Source organism: Budorcas taxicolor, chromosome 11 (assembly GCF_023091745.1).
Source record: "Budorcas taxicolor isolate Tak-1 chromosome 11, Takin1.1, whole genome shotgun sequence".
NCBI classification, from domain to species: Eukaryota; Metazoa; Chordata; class Mammalia; order Artiodactyla; family Bovidae; genus Budorcas; species Budorcas taxicolor.
The window spans coordinates 126,675,262-126,698,289 of NC_068920.1; the positions used below are offsets into that span (position 1 = coordinate 126,675,262).

The following is a 23,028-nucleotide window of genomic DNA, read 5'->3' on the forward strand; positions in this document are numbered from 1 at the left end:
TAGTCACCATCTGCAGTGATTTTGGAGCCCAAAAAAATAAAGTCTGACACCGTTTCTACTGTTTCCCCATCTATTTCCCATGAAGTGATGGGACCAGATGCCATGATCGTTTTCTGAATGTGGAGCTTTAAGCCAACTTTTTCACTCTCCTCTTTCACTTTCATCAAGAGGCTTTTTAGCTCCTCTTCACTTTCTGCCATAAGGGTGGTGTCATCTGCATATCTGAGTAAGGTTGCTTATATAGTGATGCATAATGGGAACACCATCCAATATAATTGCCTAACGACATGACAGGACATTAGCACAAAACAGCCTGGGTCGGGGGTGGTACCGCTGGTTCCCTGGGTGTTGCAGGAGGCAGCAAGCAGACACTCAGGTCACAGAAACTGCAAAGTCAAGGCAGTTGCAAAATCAAAGGTTTTTTGTTTTTTTTTTTAAAGAGCTCAGAGGAAAGAAGCAAAGCTTTAAGCCTTTTCCAGTCCCAGCGTGAAATTGGCTTATGTTAGTCCTAGTCAGGTGGAGAAGGAAATGGCAACCCACTCCAGTGTTCTTGCCTGGAGAATCCCAGGGATGGGGGAGCCTGGTGGGCTGCCGTCTATGGAGTCGCACAGAGTCGGACATGACTGAAGTGACTTAGCAGCAGCAGCAGCAGTCCTAGTCAGGAAAAAAGCTTTCTTCTCCTCTTTATTTCTTCTTCATTTAACTGTTTCATTGAACTGGACCATATATTACTTTGCCAACCAAACATTTTAATCATTTTGAGGTAGGGAAATTATTTCTAAGCATAACATGCAAAATCAAGAAGCTACAAAGGAAGACTGACAGATTTGACTAAATAAAAGTTTAAGACTTTTGAACAGAAAAATAAAATATTTTTGAAAGTTGAAAAAGTAAATGACAAACCAGGAAGACCACTGGTAGCGTAAAACAAAGGATTGATTGCATATAATATACAGATTTCAACAGACCAGCTAGAAGAATGTGAACGAACAGTGGGTAAAAGACAAGACAAGTCTATTGGCAGAATAAAGAAAATTAATCAAGAAGTATGTAAAAACAAATATTCAAATTCACCAATCATTAAAGAAACAGATTTTTAAATTAAGTGTATTGTACTTAGCATTCGGTCCCTGTGTCAAAAAGATCCCCTGGAGGAGGAAATGGCAACCCACTCCAATATTCTAACCTGGAAAACTCCATGGACAGAGGAGCTTGGAGGGCTGCAGATTGCAAAGAGCTGGACACAGCTGAGCACCTGAGCACATTGTACTTAGCATCTGTATTAGTTTCTTAGGGCTGCCATAACAAAGTACCACAAACTGAGTGGCCTGAACAACCGAAACATATTGCTTCACAGTTCTTGAAGCTAAAAGTCTAGGATTACGGTGACAGCAAGGTTGGTTCCATCTGAGGAGTGTGATGGAGAATTTGGTCTCCCCTAGCTTCTGGTGGTTTGCTGACAATTTTCGGCATTCCTCATCTTGGAGATACATCACCCTGAGCTCTGCCTTCATTTTTACATGATGTTCTCCCAGTGTGCATGTCTAGATCTTTGTCCAAATTTGCCGTTTGTATAAGGACACCAGTTATATTGGGTTAGGGACTACCCTAATGACCTAATTTTAAGCCAGCTACCTTTTTGAAGACCCTATTTAAAATTAGGTCACACTCTGAAGAGCTAGGGGTTAGAGCTTCAACATACATTTTGAGGGGACATATTTCAACTAAGGAAGCATCCATTAATAAAAACAATAGTATTTAATATTAGAATTTAATTAGTATTTAATATTAGAAACAGACTTCTTGTATCCAGCTGGTGGGGCAGGATAGTATAATATTTTGGAGAATAACTTGGTAGTATCTCTTAGAATGATATAGTCTAAATATGTACATCATTTATCTCCAGCAATTTAACTTTTGTGAATATAACAAAATCCAAAATAGGCAAAGTGAACATGAAAAATAGAAACTCTGAAGGTAAGATTTCCAGGGAAAGAAGGAGGAGGATTTGTCTGGGATTGCTACTGTTTTTAATGTTAGCAGTTATCATAGTGAAGTGGATTTCAACTTCAAATCTCTAAGTTTCATTCAACAATGAACCCAGCCAGGCTTGATTTGTTATCATCTGAGTAGCTAGTTGGGGAATCGATGGGAGATACACTTCATTTCCTCTGGCTCTTTCTGCTCAAGGAATCTTCTGAGCAATAACCCATGAAGGCTGACAGATTTAGCAAATAATACACAGGACAGCCAATTAAATTTGGATTTCAGATATACAACAAACATACTTTTAGTATATGTATGTCCCATGCAAATGTTTGAGAAATACTCAATCAATTTTTAATTGTTTATTTTAGATTCAAATTTAACTGGGCATCCTATATTTCATCCAGCAACTTAATACCTGACCCCTTACTGTACAAAGCAAGAGGACCTGGCCCTTGGGAGCTAGGCTTCAATGGTATGATTTCACTGTGTTGCGCTTTTGTAGGAACTTTAAAAAAGGCAACAACAACACCCCCCATAAGAACAAAAAAACCAAAAAAATATTAAAGAACAGAACATGTGACAGGAGCTGGTCTCATGTAAATATTACGTTAATTAAAACAGATGGATCTGGAGCATAAACAACATAGCTGCAGGGGGCTGGTTTTTGTTCTGGCTGGGTTTCTTAATATAGTCACTCAGTTCCCATCCTGTTAGCACTCTTTCCTTATCAAACATTGAACTGGGGTATAAGGAAGTTTAAATTACCAGTGATTGGAGAGCCGTTTTCTAAACACTTAAAACAGATGGTTTACTGCCTGAAAAGCGTGCTTCTTTTCGGGGAATGGAGTGTTGAGCATGGTTATTTCAGGAAAATGCTTGGCCATAGCTCATGTACTGACATCACGTTTGCCACGCGGATAAATAATTTCCCCTCTACTCTGTTTTCCTTCTGTCTACCCACTGGGCAAAGGTCTTCTTTTGAATGCTACTTGCTTGCTTCTTGCAGATGACATTGGGCAAAAGGCCTAGTTACTCCTCCCGTACGACTCCCCACAGCTTCAGAGAAAGAGCAATAACCATGCAGAAGATTTTTTTTTTAAATGACCGTCATTTGAGAGTGTAGAGCTGAAGACTCTACCCCTGAGAAGTAGAGAACTTAACAAAAAGAGAATGTCCTTTTGCTCTTTTGGTGGAAGAGGGCACTGAGGGGGGGGATCTAGGATCCAATCTAGGGTCATGTGTTGCATTTAGTTGTCATGTCTCTTTAGCCTCTTTTAATCTATAATAACTTCTCAGTTTTTCTTTGCCTTTCCTCAAAGATTTAAGAGAGTACAGCTTGGTTATGCTCTAGAATATTCTCCAAACGGACTCATCTGATATTCCCTTGTAATTGGTCAGGTTATATCATGCATTTTAGGCAAAAATACTAACGAGGGAGTATTAGAGGGGTTCAGTTCAGTTCAGTTCAGTCGCTCAGTCGTGTCCGACTCTTTGCGACCCCATGAATCGCAGCATGCCAGGCCTCCCTGTCCATCACCAACTCCCGGAGTTCACTCAGATTCACGTCCATCGAGTCAGTGATGCCATCCAGCCATCTCATCCTCTGTCGTCCCCTTCTCCTCCTGCCCCCAATCCCTCCCAGAATCAAAGTCTTTTCCAATGAGTCAACTCTTCGCATGAAGTGGCCAAAGTACTGGAGTTTCAGCTCTAGCATCATTTCTTCCAAAGAAATCCCAGGGTTGATCTCCTTCAGAATGGACTGGTTTAGAACTGTATTTTCTAACACCATTTCTCTTCTGTGGGAAGAAGCTGGACTTGTATCCTGTAAGTGAAAATTTTCTGCTGAAACTCTGCTTCACACTTCCCACTGAAGAATCTTAACTTGAACTGAGAGTCCTAAAGCTTTTACAAGAGTCTCAGAATCTCATTTAAGAGTGAAAATAGACTGGGTATCTGTGTAGTTTCTGGACTTTCTCCTTGGGATGAGCTGAGCTCCTATGGATCTGTGTGAACTGTCTGATGAACGTTAAGAGAAGGCAGGAGCTGGCTCTTGTAAACTGACAGTTTGGGGGAATGAGTTGAAGATAATCACATAATCCATTTATAACCACCCAAGTTAACAAGCTCTCACCTTCTCCAAGCAGGCCCCTTATTTACAAATAGTCACTTCTCCACAAAAGTGGGCTCTTGTCCACGTGACTAGAGTCACATGGAGCCCCTCTCATGGCACTATTTTCCCTCAACATCACAAAGACCCATTTACCTTAAGAGCAGAGGTGCAGGATGATTGATAAAAGGAATTTTAACCCACCTGGGACTGTCTCTATGTCCTTCAGATCCCATGTTCTGCCATAAGAGTAAACTTCCTCCCAGGACAAGCAGCACCATCTGTCTGTCCACCAAACCTATTACCCCATCAGGGCCAAGGTCCAGACCAGGTACAGGCCTTCCTTCTGTTTGCCTCTGGCTGAAGGAGCTGTTTCTGGGCATGTGTTTCAACATAGTCTATTGCTTCCCTGGTGGCTCAGACAGTAAAGAATCCGCCTGCAATGAAGGGGACCCTGGTTTGATCACTGGCTTAGGAATATCCCTGGGAGAAGGAAAGGGCAACCCACTCCAGTATATTCTCGGTTGGAAAATTCGATGGACAGAGGAACCTGGCAGGCTACAGTCCATGGGGTCACAAAGAGTCGGACACGACTGAGCACCTAACATTTTCCTCTCCTATTGCAGAACAAGGGAAACAGTGGATCCAGAAGGACAGAAGAGCTGTCTGCAAGCCAGAGAGGCTGTCAGGAAGGTCGATCAGATGTACATGTTCAGCCCCAAGTGCTGAGAACTGGAAAGCTGTGAGGGTCACTGCGAGAGAATTAAATGTCATATAAGGAAGAACCCTAACAGCTTTCTGTTTACCTTTGTCTCTCATGAAGTGACCTGTATGCATAAGGACCTAACCTACTTGATGAAGTGAGTATAATCAAGGCAGCCCCTCTAAAAACGCATTAGGTGCTCCTTAAAGGAAGTGTGTTCCCTTCTCATCACTAATATTTGCAGAAAAGATGAAAGATGTTCTGGCGGCTGCCTGAGTAGCCCTCAGATAACTTTCAAGTTCCCTTCTAAGCCTGAGATTCTCTACAGTTTGAATAATCAAATTTCAGTGAAATTTAGCATGAGTATGCTTCCCAAAGAAACTTCTGCTTGTCCTGCCTCATTCCACACTCAAAGAAGAAATATTTCTCAGTTATTGACAGGAACCAACATCATTGTCTATGTATGTCTCTGGAATTCTTGGGATTCACAGAAAGTTGTATAAAATGAGAGAAACAACTACTCACTCTCTGGGGAGACCAGTTAGGAGCCAAAACCAACTCATCGTTTCCTCTGGCCATGCTCTACAAATGTAGCAGGAAGCTTTATTCCATCAGAATAGACTGTGAAACAGATATGCAAAAGAAGGGGGTGGGGTGGGAAGGGAAGGCAGAAAAGGTTTCATCTCGAGGAAAATAAGCTGCAAATAATTATTGTCAAAATAATTTGTCCATTTTATTTAACAAGATGATCTTGAATGTACACATGTGGCTTATGAACACAGTGTCAAATATTTATTTCCATCTTCACTTTAGTCTAATAGTCACTACATACATTTAGACATGGTTTGACAAGAGAACATGAACGTGCTTCAGCTGGTTCAGAGTGACTGCAGTATTAGCCGATTTCCCGTGTTTGTGGGGGTGTGTTAGGTGGGGGCAAGCAGTCAACATTCCCACAGCACTCAGGCCAGACTCTCACAAAACAAGTGCTCGCGTGCAATGGAAACATGTAGATCACGACCAACGGTATTCCTTGATGGGGTTGTTCATTTTGCATACATTTCCACACCCAGAAACACCCTTTTTTGCTGCTATTATACATTATCTACTCTCCTTCATTCTAATGTGTGAAACCAAATGTCTTTTTTGGAGCCAAGAAAACGCAGAGTCACAGAAACATTGCTTTTTTTAACCAGATCCAAAAAGGGCTAAGTACCACCCATGGTGACTCTGTGAAAAGATCCACAGTCTTTAAAAAGGGCAAGGTCCCCCCAGTGTTACAAACTACAAATGGTTTTGCTAAAACACTGCTGGATTTTATAGTCTGTTGATGAGTGCAGTAAGCAGTCATACGTAAAATTCCTTTCTATGAAAGTTTCTTTTACTTCAACAATGAAAGTTCCAAAGAATACCACAAAATTTACTCAGAGTTCTGGGGAAAGTATTTACCACTGTTCCAGACCAAAAAATTACATGGAGGAAGGAAGTTATTCACTTTAAGACTGATTCTTTGGAGAAATCACTAAATTAATATATATATTATATATATCTTTTTCATTTATAGCATAATGGGTCCAATTACAAACAGATTTTTCCAACTGGATATCTGAATTGGTGGGTCATTGAAGGCAATGGATAAGATCAGAGGGGAAGCACCCAGTTTGAGGGGATGAAAGGCCCCCATTACATTCTGTCTCCATTCACTGAGCAGCAATCCTAGTCCCTCACATCCTGACATTTGCCTCTCACAGTAAAATGATAGTGTCAGCTCATTAGAGTGACATTTACTGATGAAATGTTTTCTGAAAACATGGGCACTTCAGTTAAAACTGTCCTATTTACAAATCAGTAAACATGCCAAGGAGCTCACAGCATGCCTACAAGGTACAAATATACAAAGTTATGGCAAAGTTATGAAGAGACTCCTTAAACAGGAAATGTTGGTGCAAAAAGAGAGAGATGAAAATATAGGCCATACATTGTAAAGGAGCCATATTTAGGGGAAGATACTGTTTGAAAAAGCACAGAAGACTCTTTTATCCAAGAGAGAATCACAAACATAAAAATAAAATATTTGGTATTCTACACTATATTACAAAAATAAATATATCCATCAATAAATAGTAGGAAGCCTAGAAACTTTTACATGAATATTTGGGTTGTTGGCTGCCAAAGTCCCTCTGCTATCTTTCTCCTTGAAAGTCATTTAGGTTTATCAACTTCTATGATGATAATTCTGCCATAAAAGTATAAAAAAAGACGCGTGGGACATAGCAAAGGTCTATGACAGAAAAGACAGTAGGGAATTCTACTTTCCTAAGGGTCTGACAACTTCCTGGCTCTGCATCAATGCAATGATGTAGAGAGGTTGCAAACATGCTTCAGGATGTCTAAGGGGAGATGGCAGGGCTCCACTATCTATGGTCAGTGTCTCTTCATTTTTTGATGAGAAGAAAGAAAAAAAAAAAAACATTTGAATAAGCAGTAAATGGCTTTCTGCACTCTCTTTCTGTAGGGAAGAAGAAAATCTTAGAAACGCATGTTTACATCTGGACTGCAGTAAAAAGAGAAATACCTGGCATATGCAGCCTGATTGCCTACAGCTTAGATTTTCACATCTCTTTAATGCAAGAGTGATTAGGAGGGCTCATGACACACTTCTTTAGGAACCCGGCAGAGCCAGCAGAGGGGATGAAAAAAGCAGAGTCTGGCACCTCACACCATCAGTGTTTTATTATCTATATGCTAACAGCGGAGGGTACCAGAGCTGGCATGCATGACTCCTGAGAACCTGCCGTTACATTTATGGGAATTTTGTGAGCCAACTGACAATACACTGGTGGCTTGAAATAGGCCATGGTGGTGGTGGGGGGATATTTATACCACCAAAATCCGCAAATCAGAGCTATTCCCTCCCACCACTCCCATCCTTACCACTGCTGGTTATAAAGCTTTCACCAGCATATGACTCCTATGTATTTTACATATAAAGAAAATCTTGGTTGGTTTTTATCTAACTAGAACAATCCTGTTCAACCAAGGTTTTACCATATGTCTATTACAGTATCCTTTAGAAGTACTATAGAGTATATGAGTAAATGATGTGAACCATGAATGGAAAGGATGGACCCCTTCTCACAGAGGGTACTAAGCTTGGCTATATAAAGCCAGTTACACACACACACACACACACACAGACACATATGCACACCATTTTAGGTAGGAGACATTCCATCACTGAATAATTCTGAGTTGCCTAGCTGTCTCAAATTGTCAGTCACCATATACCCACTGCTGGCCAAAACTCCGTTTTTCCAGGGCCAATGAATTCTCCAGGACTCACCCTCTGGACACCAGCAGACAATGGATGTGCAGAGCTGAGGTCCAAATTCGGCCAAATGTCCTTCAAAATAGCTTCCCTTGCCTCTATTTTCTAGTGCAAGATGAGTTTTATGAACCCAGAGTCTTGTCAAAGGAAGGCTGATGGCTTCCCAGGGTTTAAAAAAAAAAAGTGCAAAACTTCTTAAAGAAGAATTCTATTGGGTGAGGGTGGGGGAACCACATTTCCAGTTCTAGCCTGGACCATCCCTGTCATCTGCCTGGAGGCGCTGGAACAATTCTGCCATGGTTCTGCTTACACAGCACCTGTGGTCCTGCACGAGGAGCCCTGAGACCAAAGTCAGAGTCTCAAGTATCCTTCCAACTGGCCAACTACTGGGCAGACCTCCCAGACCATTCCCATCAGAAGCAACTTCCCAGCCCCTTCATCCTGGCAAAACAGAAAGACTGCAGCGGGAGAAGGAAGGGAAGGCACCAGGTTTCTACCATAGCTGATTTCCAAATTCCAGCTTGGCTTTCGAGTCATTTGGTTGTGTGTCTGTTTACTACCTCATTTATTTAAGTGTATTCATTTTGACTCTTGTTCTCTTTTTCTTACACTTTAGTATTCTTCATGAACAAAATTCTTATATATTAGCAATTCAACTAAATAAAATATCAGGGTGAAATCTCGACATAAAGCACGAACTCCTTCTATCCTAAGAGCAAATGCTTTTTAGGTGTCCTCTTTCAGCTCACAGCAGGGACAGCGAAAGCCAGTGAAGACCTGGGACACAGGAATGGAAGAAGTTCACAAAGTGCAGGGGCAGAAAGGGAGACGGAAGTGAAAATGTGGGAGAAAGCCAGAGCAGAAGTTCAGAGGCAAAGGAGAAAATGTGAAGAAAAGAGTAAGAAGTGAAGAATCCAACAAACAGATCCTTTTTGATATTTCCTTCTCTTGGTCTTTGATAATTTTATTTTGTCCAAAATATTTAACTATCCAATTAGACCTGCTTATACTGTTACAAACAGTCCTGGGACATCTCTATTCTTTGTCCCTCCTCCTCTAGGAGCCTCTCCCACCTTCCACACCCTCTGTAGCCGTAAAGGCCAACACACAAGGCCTTGAATTTTCTATCACCTCAGGAACAGACGAAGTCCCCTGCTTTCCTTTCTTGACAAGGCACCACCTTCGAAAGCATGCTAGTCTCCCATGGGCTCCTCCTTGCTATTGTCCCTTAAGGCCGCTGCCCCTTGAAGCCCTTTGGTTTCTGTATCAAACAACCCCTCCCCTCAAATGTACAGCCTCTTTACCAGGCTTTGCTGCTCTGAGTAATGACAGAAATTCAACTCACCAAAGCTGCATCTAGAGTTCCAAGAGTATTGAAGAGATGGAATAGCTCCGAGGATGGTTAAATTCCTGGTGCAATTTATCTTAATGTAAATCCTACTCAGAGAAGAGGTGACCGAGACCTTCCCACTGGCTTTTAATATATACACGTTTGATGGTGCATGTGAGTAGAATCTGCCTCTGTAGACCCAAAAGGGTTGATAAGCTTATCTATGTACACATATACATACACAAATATCTACCTCTCTTGACACTGTATTTCTGCTTAGCGGTGTTCCTTTTGAATTGACATAGAAGGCAAGTAGTGTGGGCTTGCTCCTTGCTGTTAGAGATGGCATTGCCAGGACATGGGAAGTCCAAAGAAAAATAGATTGGAAGGGACTTGACTGCAGAATAAAACATGGATTTCCTACAACAAACCCACCTGAAATATTCCCTAAGGCAGCAAGCCTCTATGATCTGTACACCCTTATTAAATAATCTCATTAAATAGGAACACAAAATATACACATTTACAGTTATTAAATAAGCCACAGGATTCCTCTCCTATCTACAGCCACATTCAGAGACAGCCATGCCCTCGTATTTAAACTTGTAGGTAACGACGCCCTTATCTAAATAGAGGATGGAGATGGGCTCGAGCTTGGTGGGCACACAGCAGGCTTTGGAAGCCTTCTGGGAATTCTTGAGGTGGACCAAGGCCTGGATAATCGCATGCTTTGTAGGGGTGAGATGCTCTGCCAGGGGGTAGTTGCAAACACCACGACATTCATAGGCTTCATATCCAGGTGGAGCGATGATCCAAGAGTCCCAGCCAATCTCCTTGAAGTCGATGTAGAGCGGGGTCCTCTTGCAGTAGTTTCCTTTTGCATTCCTTCTGATGCGGGCAGTGGAGTCATAGATGATATTTGACCTCATCTGCAGCAAAGCCTCTTCCCCTGGTCCGTTGGAATAACCGTCCAAATCCAGGTTGTCCATCTCTGGGAATTGCTCATGAGCGATCATTTCATCCAGTTCCTCTTTCCGCTCCTTCTCACTGCTTTGGTCATCAGAAAACACGACAAGCAAAGGATCATGCTTATTCCGGGCACTAGTATCTATTTCCAGTTGTCCCCTGCCAAGTGTGTCCTCTGTTTCGTGTTTGCTCTCAATGTGGACCTCCAGCTGGTGGGTGGATGAGCCTGACTTTTGCCAATGCCTGATGGCATCAGTGACATCAAAAGTCTCCCACTCACTGTTGGTTCCATAGATCTCCCCTGACACTAAGACCAGCATGCTTCTTTCCCCTTCATGGTCCTCTTTGCTCTCAAGTACTTCAAAAATGGTGATTTTCCGGTCCACTCCTTCATATATAAGGCGGTCTCTTTGCACCAGGGTGTACAACCTGAGCTCAGCCATGATGATGTCTTCATGGTGAGGGATGGATACATTGAAGAGGAGAGGGTATTTTCGGAGTCCGTTAAAACTGGCTGGTTGGGAAAACAGATCTGGAAAAAACAAAACAGAAATCAGATTTGCAGCACCTATCAGAGAAAAACAGATGCTTATTTATGCAATAAGAGTGCCTGTCCATTCTCTCCACGCAGAGAGAATGAAGGAAAATCAGTGAAAACAAACACAGTGTTGGCATTCTCCAAGAGAAAGTACTGAAGGTCAAGCATTGAATGCTAGACCACCTTAAGCTGCCAAGAATAAAATGGAAACTGGCCCCCTAATGAAAGAGAGAAGATACACCCAGCCTGGTTCCCATAACTTATCCGTCACAGAATTACAAAACTGGGAGGGTCCTTGGAGATTGTGCAGGCAAAATTTTCTAACCAGTGAGGAGTTATCAAATGAACTGTAAGGTGGTTGTTCTTTGCTTGAAACTTTTCAGAGATGAGGTTGTCATGGCTTTTCATATTTGTACTTATGGATGGAGTCCTTCACATAGTCAGGACCTTCCAGACAAACATCCATTTAGACCAGGGGTTTGTAAACCTAGCTCATGGACCAAATCGGCCCTGTCACCTGTTTGTTTTTTAAACTTGGCTGCAGGCGTATGGGATCTTAGTTCCCTGACCAGGGACTGAACCCCCAGCTCCTGCATTGGAGGGTGGACTCTTAACCACTGGACCACAAGGTGAGTCCTGTACCACCTGGTTTTGGACATAAAGTTCACCCTGATAGATGATAAAGAATCCACCTGCAATGCAGGAGACCTGAGTTCAATCCCTGGATTGGGAAGATTCCCTGGAGAAGGAAAAGGCTACCCACTCCAGCATTCTAGCCTGGAGAATTCCATGGACTGTATAATCCTAGGGGTTGCAAGGAGTCGGACACAACTGAGCGACTTTCACTATACTATACTATTCATTTTTGCCTTATGTTTGTGGCTACTGTTGCACTACAATGGCAGAGTTAATAGTCTCAACAGAGATCATATGGCCCACAAAACTTAAAATATTTACTTATCTGGCCCTTTACAGGAAAACAGTTGCTGACCCCTGCTCTAGACACCAAAGCCTAACAAGTTCAACAAGATAGCCATAACACTAAGGGGGTCACCACAGTTGAATCTGGAGTGTGCGGTCCTTTGTAAGGAGGGATGGGGGAAAATGAACCTTGAGGGTGAATTGGTTGCCTTAATTTTGCCCTTGATTTTGTGCACATAGGAAACATTCAGAATGTTTATGAAATAAAACTTTGAAGGTCCCTTGGTCTTAGAAGCACACCTCCAGATATTATCATGTTGACTCCCTATATGCAAATTTTATAGGTGTCCAAATCTTGTACACTTGTGTGTTAGTCGCTCAATCATGTCCAACTCTTTGCGATCCCATGGACAGTAGCCCCCCAGGCTCCTCTGTCCATGGGATTTTCCAGGCAAGAATATTGGAGTGGGTTACCATTTCCTTCTCCAAGGGATCTTCCCGATTCAGGAATTGAACCCCAGTCTCCCACATTGCAGGCAGACTCTTTACCATCTGAGCCGCCAGGGAAGTAGTTTGCCCCAGGTAGAACCTGTCTATGATGAATCCCTAAAGGCATCTGTCTTCAATCAAAGTGTTCCACGATGCCAAAGATGCTCAGAATCATCATCTGAGGGGATCTCCATTATCTTTGGCAACATTTTCCCAATTGCATATCCGGTTCATGATTTCTGTTAGGTCCCTATGCCAGATTGTATTTTTTAATATTTAATTTGATTTGATTGTTTTCATACTAACTTTTAGACTTGTCCTAAGCAGCTCTATTCTTGAAATGAGAGGTTTAAGATGATAGTTATGTGGATTTTTTTTTCAATCCACATTAACAAAAATATGTAATGATTTCACGTGATTTACAGCTTCCTCTGGGTACCACCCCAAATATTCTTATACACCACCAGTGAGAACTAGGTGAATAGAATGAATTTAGACTCTCTAGCATGGCTCTCAAAACTAGACTGTAATCAGGTCTTAATCTGTTGACCCAGTCATAGCTCCCATTCTTTGCCAGCAGCATGGAGTAATGCAATTTATCAATTAATATTGATTGAAAGATTAAACAAATCTCTTAAAAGTTTCTTATTTAAAGCAGACTGATATCTCCACTACTTGCCCAAACATTTCTTTGCTTTACTGTCTCTTGCACCTTTAGATATGTTCTTCTGACCCTTGAAAAGGTCTACTCTCTCTTCTCCATCTATCTAGCTGTGACCCCTCCCTACGGGACCCTCCTTTCCTCACCTCCCTATCTGGAAGCCCACTCCCTTCTGGGTAACTTGAGTACTTACTCTGTCTATCTCTCCTTTGACCTTGCCACCCGTGTCCTTGTTTCTCAGTTGTCTTTATAAGTGGATCCTCCCAACTATTAATAGATTGACATCCTACTGTCAGGCACCACAATTTAAATTCCCTGCTATGCCCCTAATCTACTGTGATGGAGATAGCACTTTAAAAAATATTGATGAGTTGATGATTCTGGACATCGAACCGAACTGATTACGGGCACGATGTGTGTCCTTAATATATCAAGCAATTTGGTAGTTGTACGCCTTCCCCGACCCCCACCATATGAATGGAGGAAGCTTTATTCCCCTTGGACAGGAAACATGAGAAAACCAAAAATAGGGAAATAAACTAGTGTTCCATCCATTTAAAAAATGCACACAATAAAAGCTCACTGTGTGGGAGGAAGTGTTTACAGAGAAGCACAAAGGAACGAACTTTCACTGATGATGCGTATGGTCACACCATCTGGATGGTGGTGGTGGTCCCGATGGAGGTTTACATAAGTCAAAACCTGTTAAATTATACACTTTAAATATATGAAGTTTACTGTATGTCAATTATGCTTCAATAGAGCTGGTATAAAAAATAAGTTCACTGTGCTTGTGCAAGTATAGTAATAATTATGGTGTTATATTTCAGGCGAGGGAACTAAGGTTTGTTGAGCAAATTTCCTGTGCCAGGTGCTTTGCAAACTGTTTTATCTAGCTCTTACAATGATTCTATAATGCTCGTATTGCTCTTCTGTTCATCTGATTCTGGAAGAAATCAAGCCTCAGTGCAGAGAACTGACTTCTCCAAGATGAGTTCAAAGCAGTGGTAGGAAATAACGTCCTGTTTTTCCACCTTGGAAGAGGCTCTTGTTTTTCCCTGATAGTCAGATGTAGAGGAAATTTTATTTTGTTTTGTTGGTCTTTGTCTCCTAGGTAGTTGCGCTGTGCAAACACAGAAAATCACAGAAAGACAATAACAGCCAACAGGGTGAGTGCAGTGCGGGATTCATGACCGTGGGCTGTGCATTTTCACCCAAGGACTGACAGAGAGGTTTGCTCCCACCCTCGCTGATCTTCAGTAATAACGAGCTCTGAAAACTTCACTTCCTGACCTGCTGCTGCTGCTGCTAAGTCGCTTCAGTCATGTCCGACTCTGTGCGACCCCAGAGACGGCAGCCCACCAGGCTTCCCTGTCCCTGGGATTCTCCAGGCAAGAACGCTGGAATGGGTTGCCATTTCCTTCTCCAATGCATGAGAGTGAAAAGTGAAAGTGAAGTCGCTCAGTCATGTCCGACTCTTGGCGACCCCATGGACTGCAGCCCACCAGGCTCCTCCGTCCGTGGGATTTTCCAGGCAAGAGGACTGGAGTGGGGTGCCATCACACTTCCTGACCTAGATCATCCAAATCCTCCACAGAAGTGAGAACTAAAAAAACTTTTTTCCCCAGGGATGCGAACATTTTCCCACCCACATTCTGAGCCAGCTGCCCAGGGATCAGTAATCAGAAACATTAGGAAGGCTTCATAAGGAAGGAGGTTGTTTATTTTCAATTCAGACTGACCCAAAATGAATCTGTAGTTTCAACTTGTCATTATCATTATGTTACTAAATGTTATGAAGTCACATTTCCAATGTTACTAAATATTTGAAACTGGCAGTCACCTACATTTTTAAACCAAATAGTTTCTCCAGGACTGAGCAATACCTATTCAATACTTCCTCCAATGCCTAAAATCTGAGGAATTCATTGGCAATAACTGACATTCAAAACTTCATAGCAATTGTATACTTTCTTACTCGTGACCTCTTTGTGAAATTGCTCAATGTGTTATATGTATGTATGTGTGTCTGCTAAGTCACTTCAGTTGTGTCGGACTCTTTGCCACCCTGTGGATTGTAGCTCACCAGCTCCTCTGTCCATGGGGTTCTCCAGGTAAGAATACTGGAGTGGACTGCCGTGCTCTCCTCTAGGAGATCTTCCTGACACAGGGATTGAACCCATGTCTCTTAAGTCTCCTGCATTAGCAGGCAGGTTCTTTACCACTAGCGCCATTTGGGAAGCCCACTATGTAGGTATATTATTCTCAATTTACAGATGAGAAAAAATTGGGATTCAGAGAAGTTAAGCTAAATATCCACAACTATTAAGTCAACTCTGTCTCAAAAATCCAAATTCTGAGCTAATACCTGTTTTGCTACTACCTGTTCACTTTCAAGAACATTTGGCCAACATCTACCTAAACTGCCTTTTGTGCCTGGTTAATGACTATAAAAGAATAATTGGTAAATATGACAGAATTAGTCTTTTTGGACCCACAGCTTTTACCATAGATTCTAGAAAAAAAAATTTTTTTTGGATTACTTGCACCATATTAAACAAAGGATTAACTTTCTGGGTCATTATATTTTGTACTGAATAAAGATCTAGAGGGAGAAAACACACTTTTCCCATGATATTTAAAGTTTGTGCATTGTTCTTCATAAAGACACAGAATAAGCTGAATCATTAATTGGGCATGCACATTTCCTGGAAACTGTAACCAGTGCTTCGACGATATACACACATGCATGCTCAGTCGCTTCAGTCGTGTCTGACTCTTTGCAACACTCTGGATTGCAGCCCGCCAGGCTCCTCTGTCCATGGGGTTCTCCAGATAAGAATACTGGAGTGGGTGGCTGTGCCCTCCTCCAGGGCATCTTCCCCACCCAGGGACTGAACCCACATCGCCTGCATTACAGGCAGATTCTTTACCACTGAGCCCTCAAGGATCTGCATGACACATCAAACAAAACAAAAATTTAGGGAGAATCTCTAAAATGTAAGTTTCCATCCTGTTTGAATATTTTTTATATCAAGTCACAAAATGAAAACTCAGCCAAAGTTTGAGTGAAACACAAATCACAACTCTGTATTTTGTCTTTTTTTCAACCTTTTCATTTGAAGTAGAAGTTCACAAACGTGGAGTCAATTAAAAGCCAAATGGGACTGAGGCCTATCTGGAAAATGGCAAAGGTGTAGTGGTAGACCAACATTAATATTTTTTATTACCTGCTGTCAAAATTGAAATTTTGCAAAGAGCCAATTATGATAGTGAAATGGTAGACACTTTATGGCACTGGATTAAAACGCTATTCTTTAATACCTTTTAGTACTATCTGGAAAATGACCATAAAAATAGTATAGACCAAAATGTGCATTGCTTTGGACTATCTGTGTACACATACCCCTCTACAGATGTCTTTACTCTTAGCTGTATTATTTCCACGCATTGTAAATTTACCCACCACTTCTGAAAACTCAAGCCAAATTTAATCAGTAAAATCTCCACTTACCCTCATTCTTGAAACTCCTGATGATGTTGGCGGATGGCATGGAGGTGCGATCTGTCGCGAATTTGTTGTAGAGCTCCAGCATGTACTCTGGTGGGTCAACCTTGGCCGAGTCCCGCATGGGGATGTCAGACAGGTTCAATGTCTTGAGAAACTCATTCTTCATGCTCTGTAGCAGTGTGTTGAAGTCTACACCATCTTGCTCTGAGAAGACATCATCGAAGAGGGGCATGTCTTCTTCCAGGGGCGACTGCTCCAGACTCATGATAGGGTTGCCAGAAACGGCGTGAAGCAGCAGGCAGGGGAGAGTGCACAGCTGCAGGACCACGGAACCCATGACTCTGCTCCAGCCCCGAGGCCAGCCCAGGAAGGTTTAGCGCTCCTGGGGCTCTAAGTGGCAGTTTTATCTCACGGAGCATAAATGTCTCGTGTCACTGGAGACAAGTTTGGAAACTTCCCCTCTCTCCCCCTCCCCCTTACCACTCTTCCTCTCCCCCCCAACCAAAAAATCAGGTTGCAGTAATTGGATAACAAATCCCCCATAGAGGCCTAGCCTTTCTTATCTCCCTAGTGTAAACTGCTCACCAGATTTTGTTTCTATCTTGCAATCCTTTTTTCTTTTAATGAGCATTTTGTAAACATTTCCACATTCTGACACTGGCTGAGAGATAGGACAATTTTCTCCTCGAAAAGGCTCTGCTTCTCCTTTTAATTCACTTCCTTTTGGCAGGAATGCCTAAATTCTGCTTTTACGTGGTTTGGTTTCACACATGCATAAAATAGACATTAGGAATCTACAGGATACACATCAATGGTGATACGTATTAATGCAAGTGATGCGGTTTCATCCTCACATAAGCTTTTCTGAAGAAAGACAAAATAGCCAACATTTCCAAGTTAAGTTAATACATATGAATGATCTTACATAAATCGTTGGAAGCTGACATTATTAGAAACAGGAAAGTATAAACTTCATGGGCAATAGCCTTTTTCGTGCAGATTTGATCTGGCTAAAATGGCTTTGGGAAAATAGGGCAAGTGCTTCATTATGACAGCAACCAAAATTTATTAGGTGCTTTCCTATGAAGAGGCATTGTACTAAGTGCTTTGCATATATCACCGAATGTGCTTCCTATAATAACCCTACTATTATCCCCATGGCCTATATGGGTCACTAAGGTTCGATAAGTTGCCAGAAGTCACAAAGCAACAAAGTGATAGAGCCAGGATTTGAATCCAGGCAGTCTGACTCTTATGAAACAAGAAAATAATCAGGCCATTTAACCAGGTTTCCCTTAGTCTGGGCAGAGGCAGTTTAGCTAGGCCAGGCCGGCCTGTCCCCAGGGAGTCCACAATCAGGAGAAGGCAGGTGACAGTTTGCAGCTGGGTGTGGTGCTCAGGTCCTTCACCTGTGTGACAAGTTACTAAGAAGACCACAATCTCTGCCCAATTCCTATTTATGGTTAAATCAAATGACCATCAAAAGGTTCAAGTAAAAGCTTGCAAACAAAGGTGAAAAGTACCAAATGCCTTGGTCTGGAAAACAATGGTGGAATTGACTGTGTGTCTGCTGTAGGGAAAGACAAGTCAAAGACATCCCAGTTTTCAACCCTAATTAGCGGCGGGAGCAGCATGCAGCCATCAGGGTGGTTCTGCAGACAACCCGCCAGGGTTGCTTTTTCTGCTGAGATATTGGGGTTGGTGTCTCTCTGACCTGTTCAGGGCACACCTTGGTTCAGAGGTCTGCGTCTATGTATTTGATGCCCTCAAATAGTCTTAGTTTCTGAGTTACATTTTCCTACATTTCCTCCTATAAGATAACTACAGCATCTCTCCTTTTTTCCTCTAGGTTCCCTATGGTTTATTGTCATCTTCTAATTCTTCCCCCTCTTAAAAATGCAAATTTTTATAGCAATTTTTTTTTAACTATCAGAGAAAAGATCTGTATTTTGAGGGGATAAAAAAAAAAAATCCCTCCACAAAATTGGTCATCTCTTTAATAGCTGTGGATTTGATTCAATGCTCTATTTCAATGAAAGCTTCTGCCCCTCCATTAAAAAGACAATTGTAGACTGAAAATAGATTGCAACCTGAACAGGTCCACAAGTGAGTGAGTCCAAGGGCCATACTCCATCCCGTGGGCTTTACTGTCAGGCTCCTGGCAGCATACCAGCAGGGCCCCTATATGACACTTTGCATCGAAACCAGTGCCTGTTTATCTTCACACACACACACAAATGTCAGCGCACACTCCAAAACTCTGAATGGCAGGCATGTGCGTCTAACTGCCACAGGACAGCCGAGTAAGTGGTGGTACTTATAACCCGGGTGCACTGGTTTCAGATGTCAGGAGAGAGAGGCATCCTGCTTTGCAGAATTCTGGTTATGAACATTCTCAGGGCTAAGGTGTGCAACTGAGATTTCACTGGCTTCACTGTACTCTGTGTTAGAGTATCAGTGGGGTTAAATATTTGGACCCATTTCCGCATCACAAATGTCTAACTTTTGGGTTGATTTAGAGATAGAAGTGAGCCTTTACCTGGTGGTTCAGATGGCAAAGAATCTTCTTGCAATGCAGGAGACCTGGGTTTGATCCCTGGGTTGGGAAGATCCCCTAGAGAAGGGAATGGTTCCAGTTTTCTTGCTTGGAGAATCCCCATGGACAGAGGAGCCTGATGGGCTACAGTCCGTGGGGTTGTAAAAGAGTCGGACATTACTGAGCAACTAACACACACAAAGATAGAATAGGAAAATGTCTACAACCACATCTCAATCCCTATGACTCCTTGGAATGCAAGGTCCTTATGCTTCTCACCTGTGCTGGGTAAATAAGGCAGAAGATTGGACTTTAGGCATGAAAGCAGCACATACAACTTCCTCCCTCTTCCAGGCATCTTACATTTTAGCTACAGAGTCTCTTTATTACCACAGTTTTCTCGGGCTTTTCCTGGTGACTCTCTAATGACTCTGAAAAGTCCAAATATCTCCACATTCCTTTTTTTTTAATTTTTATTGCAGTGTAGTTGCTATACAATTCTGTGTTACTTTTTGCTGCACAGCAAAATGATTCAGCCATACATACACAGATACAGCCATATATACAGATACGGCTGTATACACATATACAGCCACACATATATATATCCCCTCTCTTTTGGATTTCCTTCCCTTCTCAGGTCACCATAGAGCACTGAGTAGAGCTCGCCATGCCATGCAGTAGGTTCTTATCAGGTAGCTGTTTTATACATAATAGTGTATATATGTTAGCCCCAATATCCCAATTCATCCCACCCCACCTCTTTCCCCACTTAGTGTCCGTATATTTGTTCTCTATGTGTGTGTCTCTATTTCTGCTTTGCAAATAGGTCTATCTGTACCATTTTTCTAGATTCCTTATATGTGTTAATATGTAATATTTGTTTTTTTCTTTCTGACTTATTTCACATTTGTAGACATAGTCTCTACAGGTACATAATAAAGTTGCTCAGGAAGATACATATATAATAGGTCCCAGCCAATTAAAAGAGATACTAGCAGGATCCCACGGGCCCAAGCTTCACCTCTTAAGCTCTGAATCTTGGGGAGACTGGGGTGTAATACTGAGGAAGGAGCTCAGACAGCAGCTATCTACCAACTGGTATGGGAATATGATGATAAATTTTAGCATGACATAGTACTGCTATACCATGTATAACAGGTGAATCTAAGTTCTGCTGGAAATTCCTCAGCCAGAGCTCTGAAAATTACATGCTGTTAAAACTTGCAGGGTCAATATGAGGATGACAGCTTGCTCTGTTCATTTCCAAGCTACTACTAAATCTGCTCTCCAGCTGCCTTTTTTTCTCCCTCCCAGATGGTGCCTACTGTACCAGATGTAGGAATCCACAGAGGGGGGATTGGGTGCTTCTGTTCCCAGGGCGGGTTTTTCTCTTTTGATATGGTCTGCCAGGACCTCCTTCTAGGATTAGAAGTTGCCTTGGCAGTGGTATTTCTCATTAACTCCATAGGCCATAGTCCACCTTCTCAGTAGGAGATGTTTACCCTTGCCTCTACTGACCCCTCAACAGTTAGGTGGCTGCTGACCCAAGGTTACCAGTGTGCCAAGTGCTTCTCATGCCCTAACACACAGGAGCCAGTGCCTCAACTCAACTTTTCGATGTAGGGTATTTCGATGTAGGGTCTTAGGTCCGTCCTTCAGTAACCTTCCACCTGATCCCTTCAGTTTCCAATGAGGCCTAGAATGTGAATCATCGTCAATAATTGTTAGCAATTTTAAAAAATTCAAGCCTTTGTAATAGTCTTCCATTCAACAGTTTCTTGCATGTACCTACTATGTGCCAGATATGGTTCAAAAACAAAACCTGAAGGAAACATACCAAACCCCTGAACTTGTGGAGCTTACTTTGCAGTTGGAGGGAGAGAGACAAGTACACAAATCAAGCAAAGTACCTGTTGGGTGGTGATAAGTACAATGGCAAAACCAAACTGAAGCCAAAGGATGTGAAGAAGAGCCGAGGGGGAAGGGGACTGCTGTTTCACTGTTAAGGCCTTACAGGTGGAGGTGAGGGAGTCAGTCGGGTGGGCCCAGGGAGCCCATGGAGCACACACCAGGGGACTGCATGCAGAGGAGCAGCTCATGCAAAGGCTCTGAAGAAACAGGATGCTTGGGAGGCTTAAGCATCAATGAGAAGGTCAAGATGGCTATAGGAAGCCAAGAAAGGGGAAGCCGTATGATAAGCCCAAAAGGAAATGGGCTGGACCAATTAGAAAGTCATAGATTTTTTTAATAGTCATACTGTGCAAATACACACCTTTCTCTTGTTTTTATTTTTCACTGACCGCTTCATCTTAAGTGTTTTTCACGTTGGCATATAGTGTATATAACCATTCATTGTAATAATTGCATAATTCCATTGGGTAGAATTTCCATAGCCTTGCAAGAGGATTTTTAAAGTAGCAAAGGAAAACTTACAGTTTTATTAAAGTGTAAAGACACTGGGTATTTAGATTTCAAATACAACTGCCAACATCTTCCAAGATTGAGAGCAATTGTTCATATATTCACTTACCTGGAATGTAGGTCCACGAAAAATGCAGAGTACTTAAATCACATTTTTTTCTTCATAGAATATCACCAGTCTCAGAAATACTTGAAGACCGTCTGTGCCACATTGCCTCTTGCCTGGATTATGGTAGCAAGCTACCAGCTGCTTCTGCCCTCAACTCCTAACCATCTGTTCTCACTGTGATAACCAGATCCTGATATGATATACTCCTTTCCTCACTCAGACAAAAAGACAAAGTCTTACAAAAGTCCTCATGACCTTCCACTGCTGCTCTGACGTCATTGTTACTTGCTAACTCCACTCTGGGGCCAGAGGTCTTCTTGCTATTCCTAAACACCCCATGCCTGTTCCCATTTTAGGGCCTTTGTTCCCTCCACCTGAAACAAGCTTTCTCCAGTAATCCACATGGTCCCTCTCCTCACCCCATTCAAGTCTCTGCTAAGAAGCCACCTCCTCCATGAAGCCCACCCTGACCACCCTTCAAAATGGCAGCTCATTCAGCAAGCCAGAACCTACGAACCATTCTCCTGTGGTCACTTATAACCTCTCAACACAAGATATAATCCAATTTACTTACATACTATACTCATTGTTTTCAGTCTGTCTATCTGCCTCTCTTTGCCATCTGCTCCTCACCCCCTAGCTAGAATATGTGTTCCAGAATGGCAGGAACCCTAGTTATGTTCCAAGATATATCATAAGTGCCTAGAGCTTTACTTTCCCCACGGTGGTTAATAGTCACAGTCACTCAAGGAAAAATGATATCAAACACTCAAATATCTTCTTCTTGAGATTACTTACAGTACTTTCATAAAAACATAAATGCCATTAAAAATAAATAACAATTATTAAAATTATTATAAGTAATATAATATGTAATAATTTTAATATTATTAAAACCATTATTAAAATGTGCATGTGTTTTCTTGAAACACAGTATGTATATCTAGGTTGGTTTATGTTCTAGAATGGTATATAATAGTATTACATACCATTCAACTAAAACTTTGCAAAGAATTGGTTTATCATTCTTCTAAAATTTTATTATGATTGTACTTATATACAAAGTGTTTATATGAAATACATCAGAAGTTTGAAGACAATAATAGGACAGACACACTCACGTACCTACCACTTACAAATTAAAAAGTGAAAAAGGCAAGTACCTTTAAAATCTCCAGTGTAACCCTTTCCAATTCATCTCCTCTCCAACAGAGTCCAATAGTCTATCAGACTAAAATTTTTAATTAAGTAATCTGTTACACTTTGGTGATTTTACTGCAAATGAACCAATTCCAAAAAACATATAGCTTAGCTTTGCATGTTTTAACTTATATATAAATTGAATTATGCTGTATGTCTTTTGTATGGCCTACTTTTTTGCACTTTTTAACCTGTAATCCATTGATTTTCATAACT

General features: G+C 41.8%; 1 protein-coding gene across 1 annotated transcript; it reads right to left on the minus strand.

The window, feature by feature from the left end:
- Nucleotides 1-10,014: 10,014 nt before the first annotated feature.
- Nucleotides 10,015-16,880, minus strand: BMP10 (bone morphogenetic protein 10). The gene is made up of 2 exons (XM_052649739.1): nucleotides 16,547-16,880; nucleotides 10,015-10,955 (listed from the first exon to the last, which is right to left on the minus strand). Exons 1-2 carry the CDS (start codon nucleotides 16,878-16,880, stop codon nucleotides 10,015-10,017), a joined length of 1,275 nt encoding a protein of 424 aa, XP_052505699.1.
- Nucleotides 16,881-23,028: the final 6,148 nt, after the last annotated feature.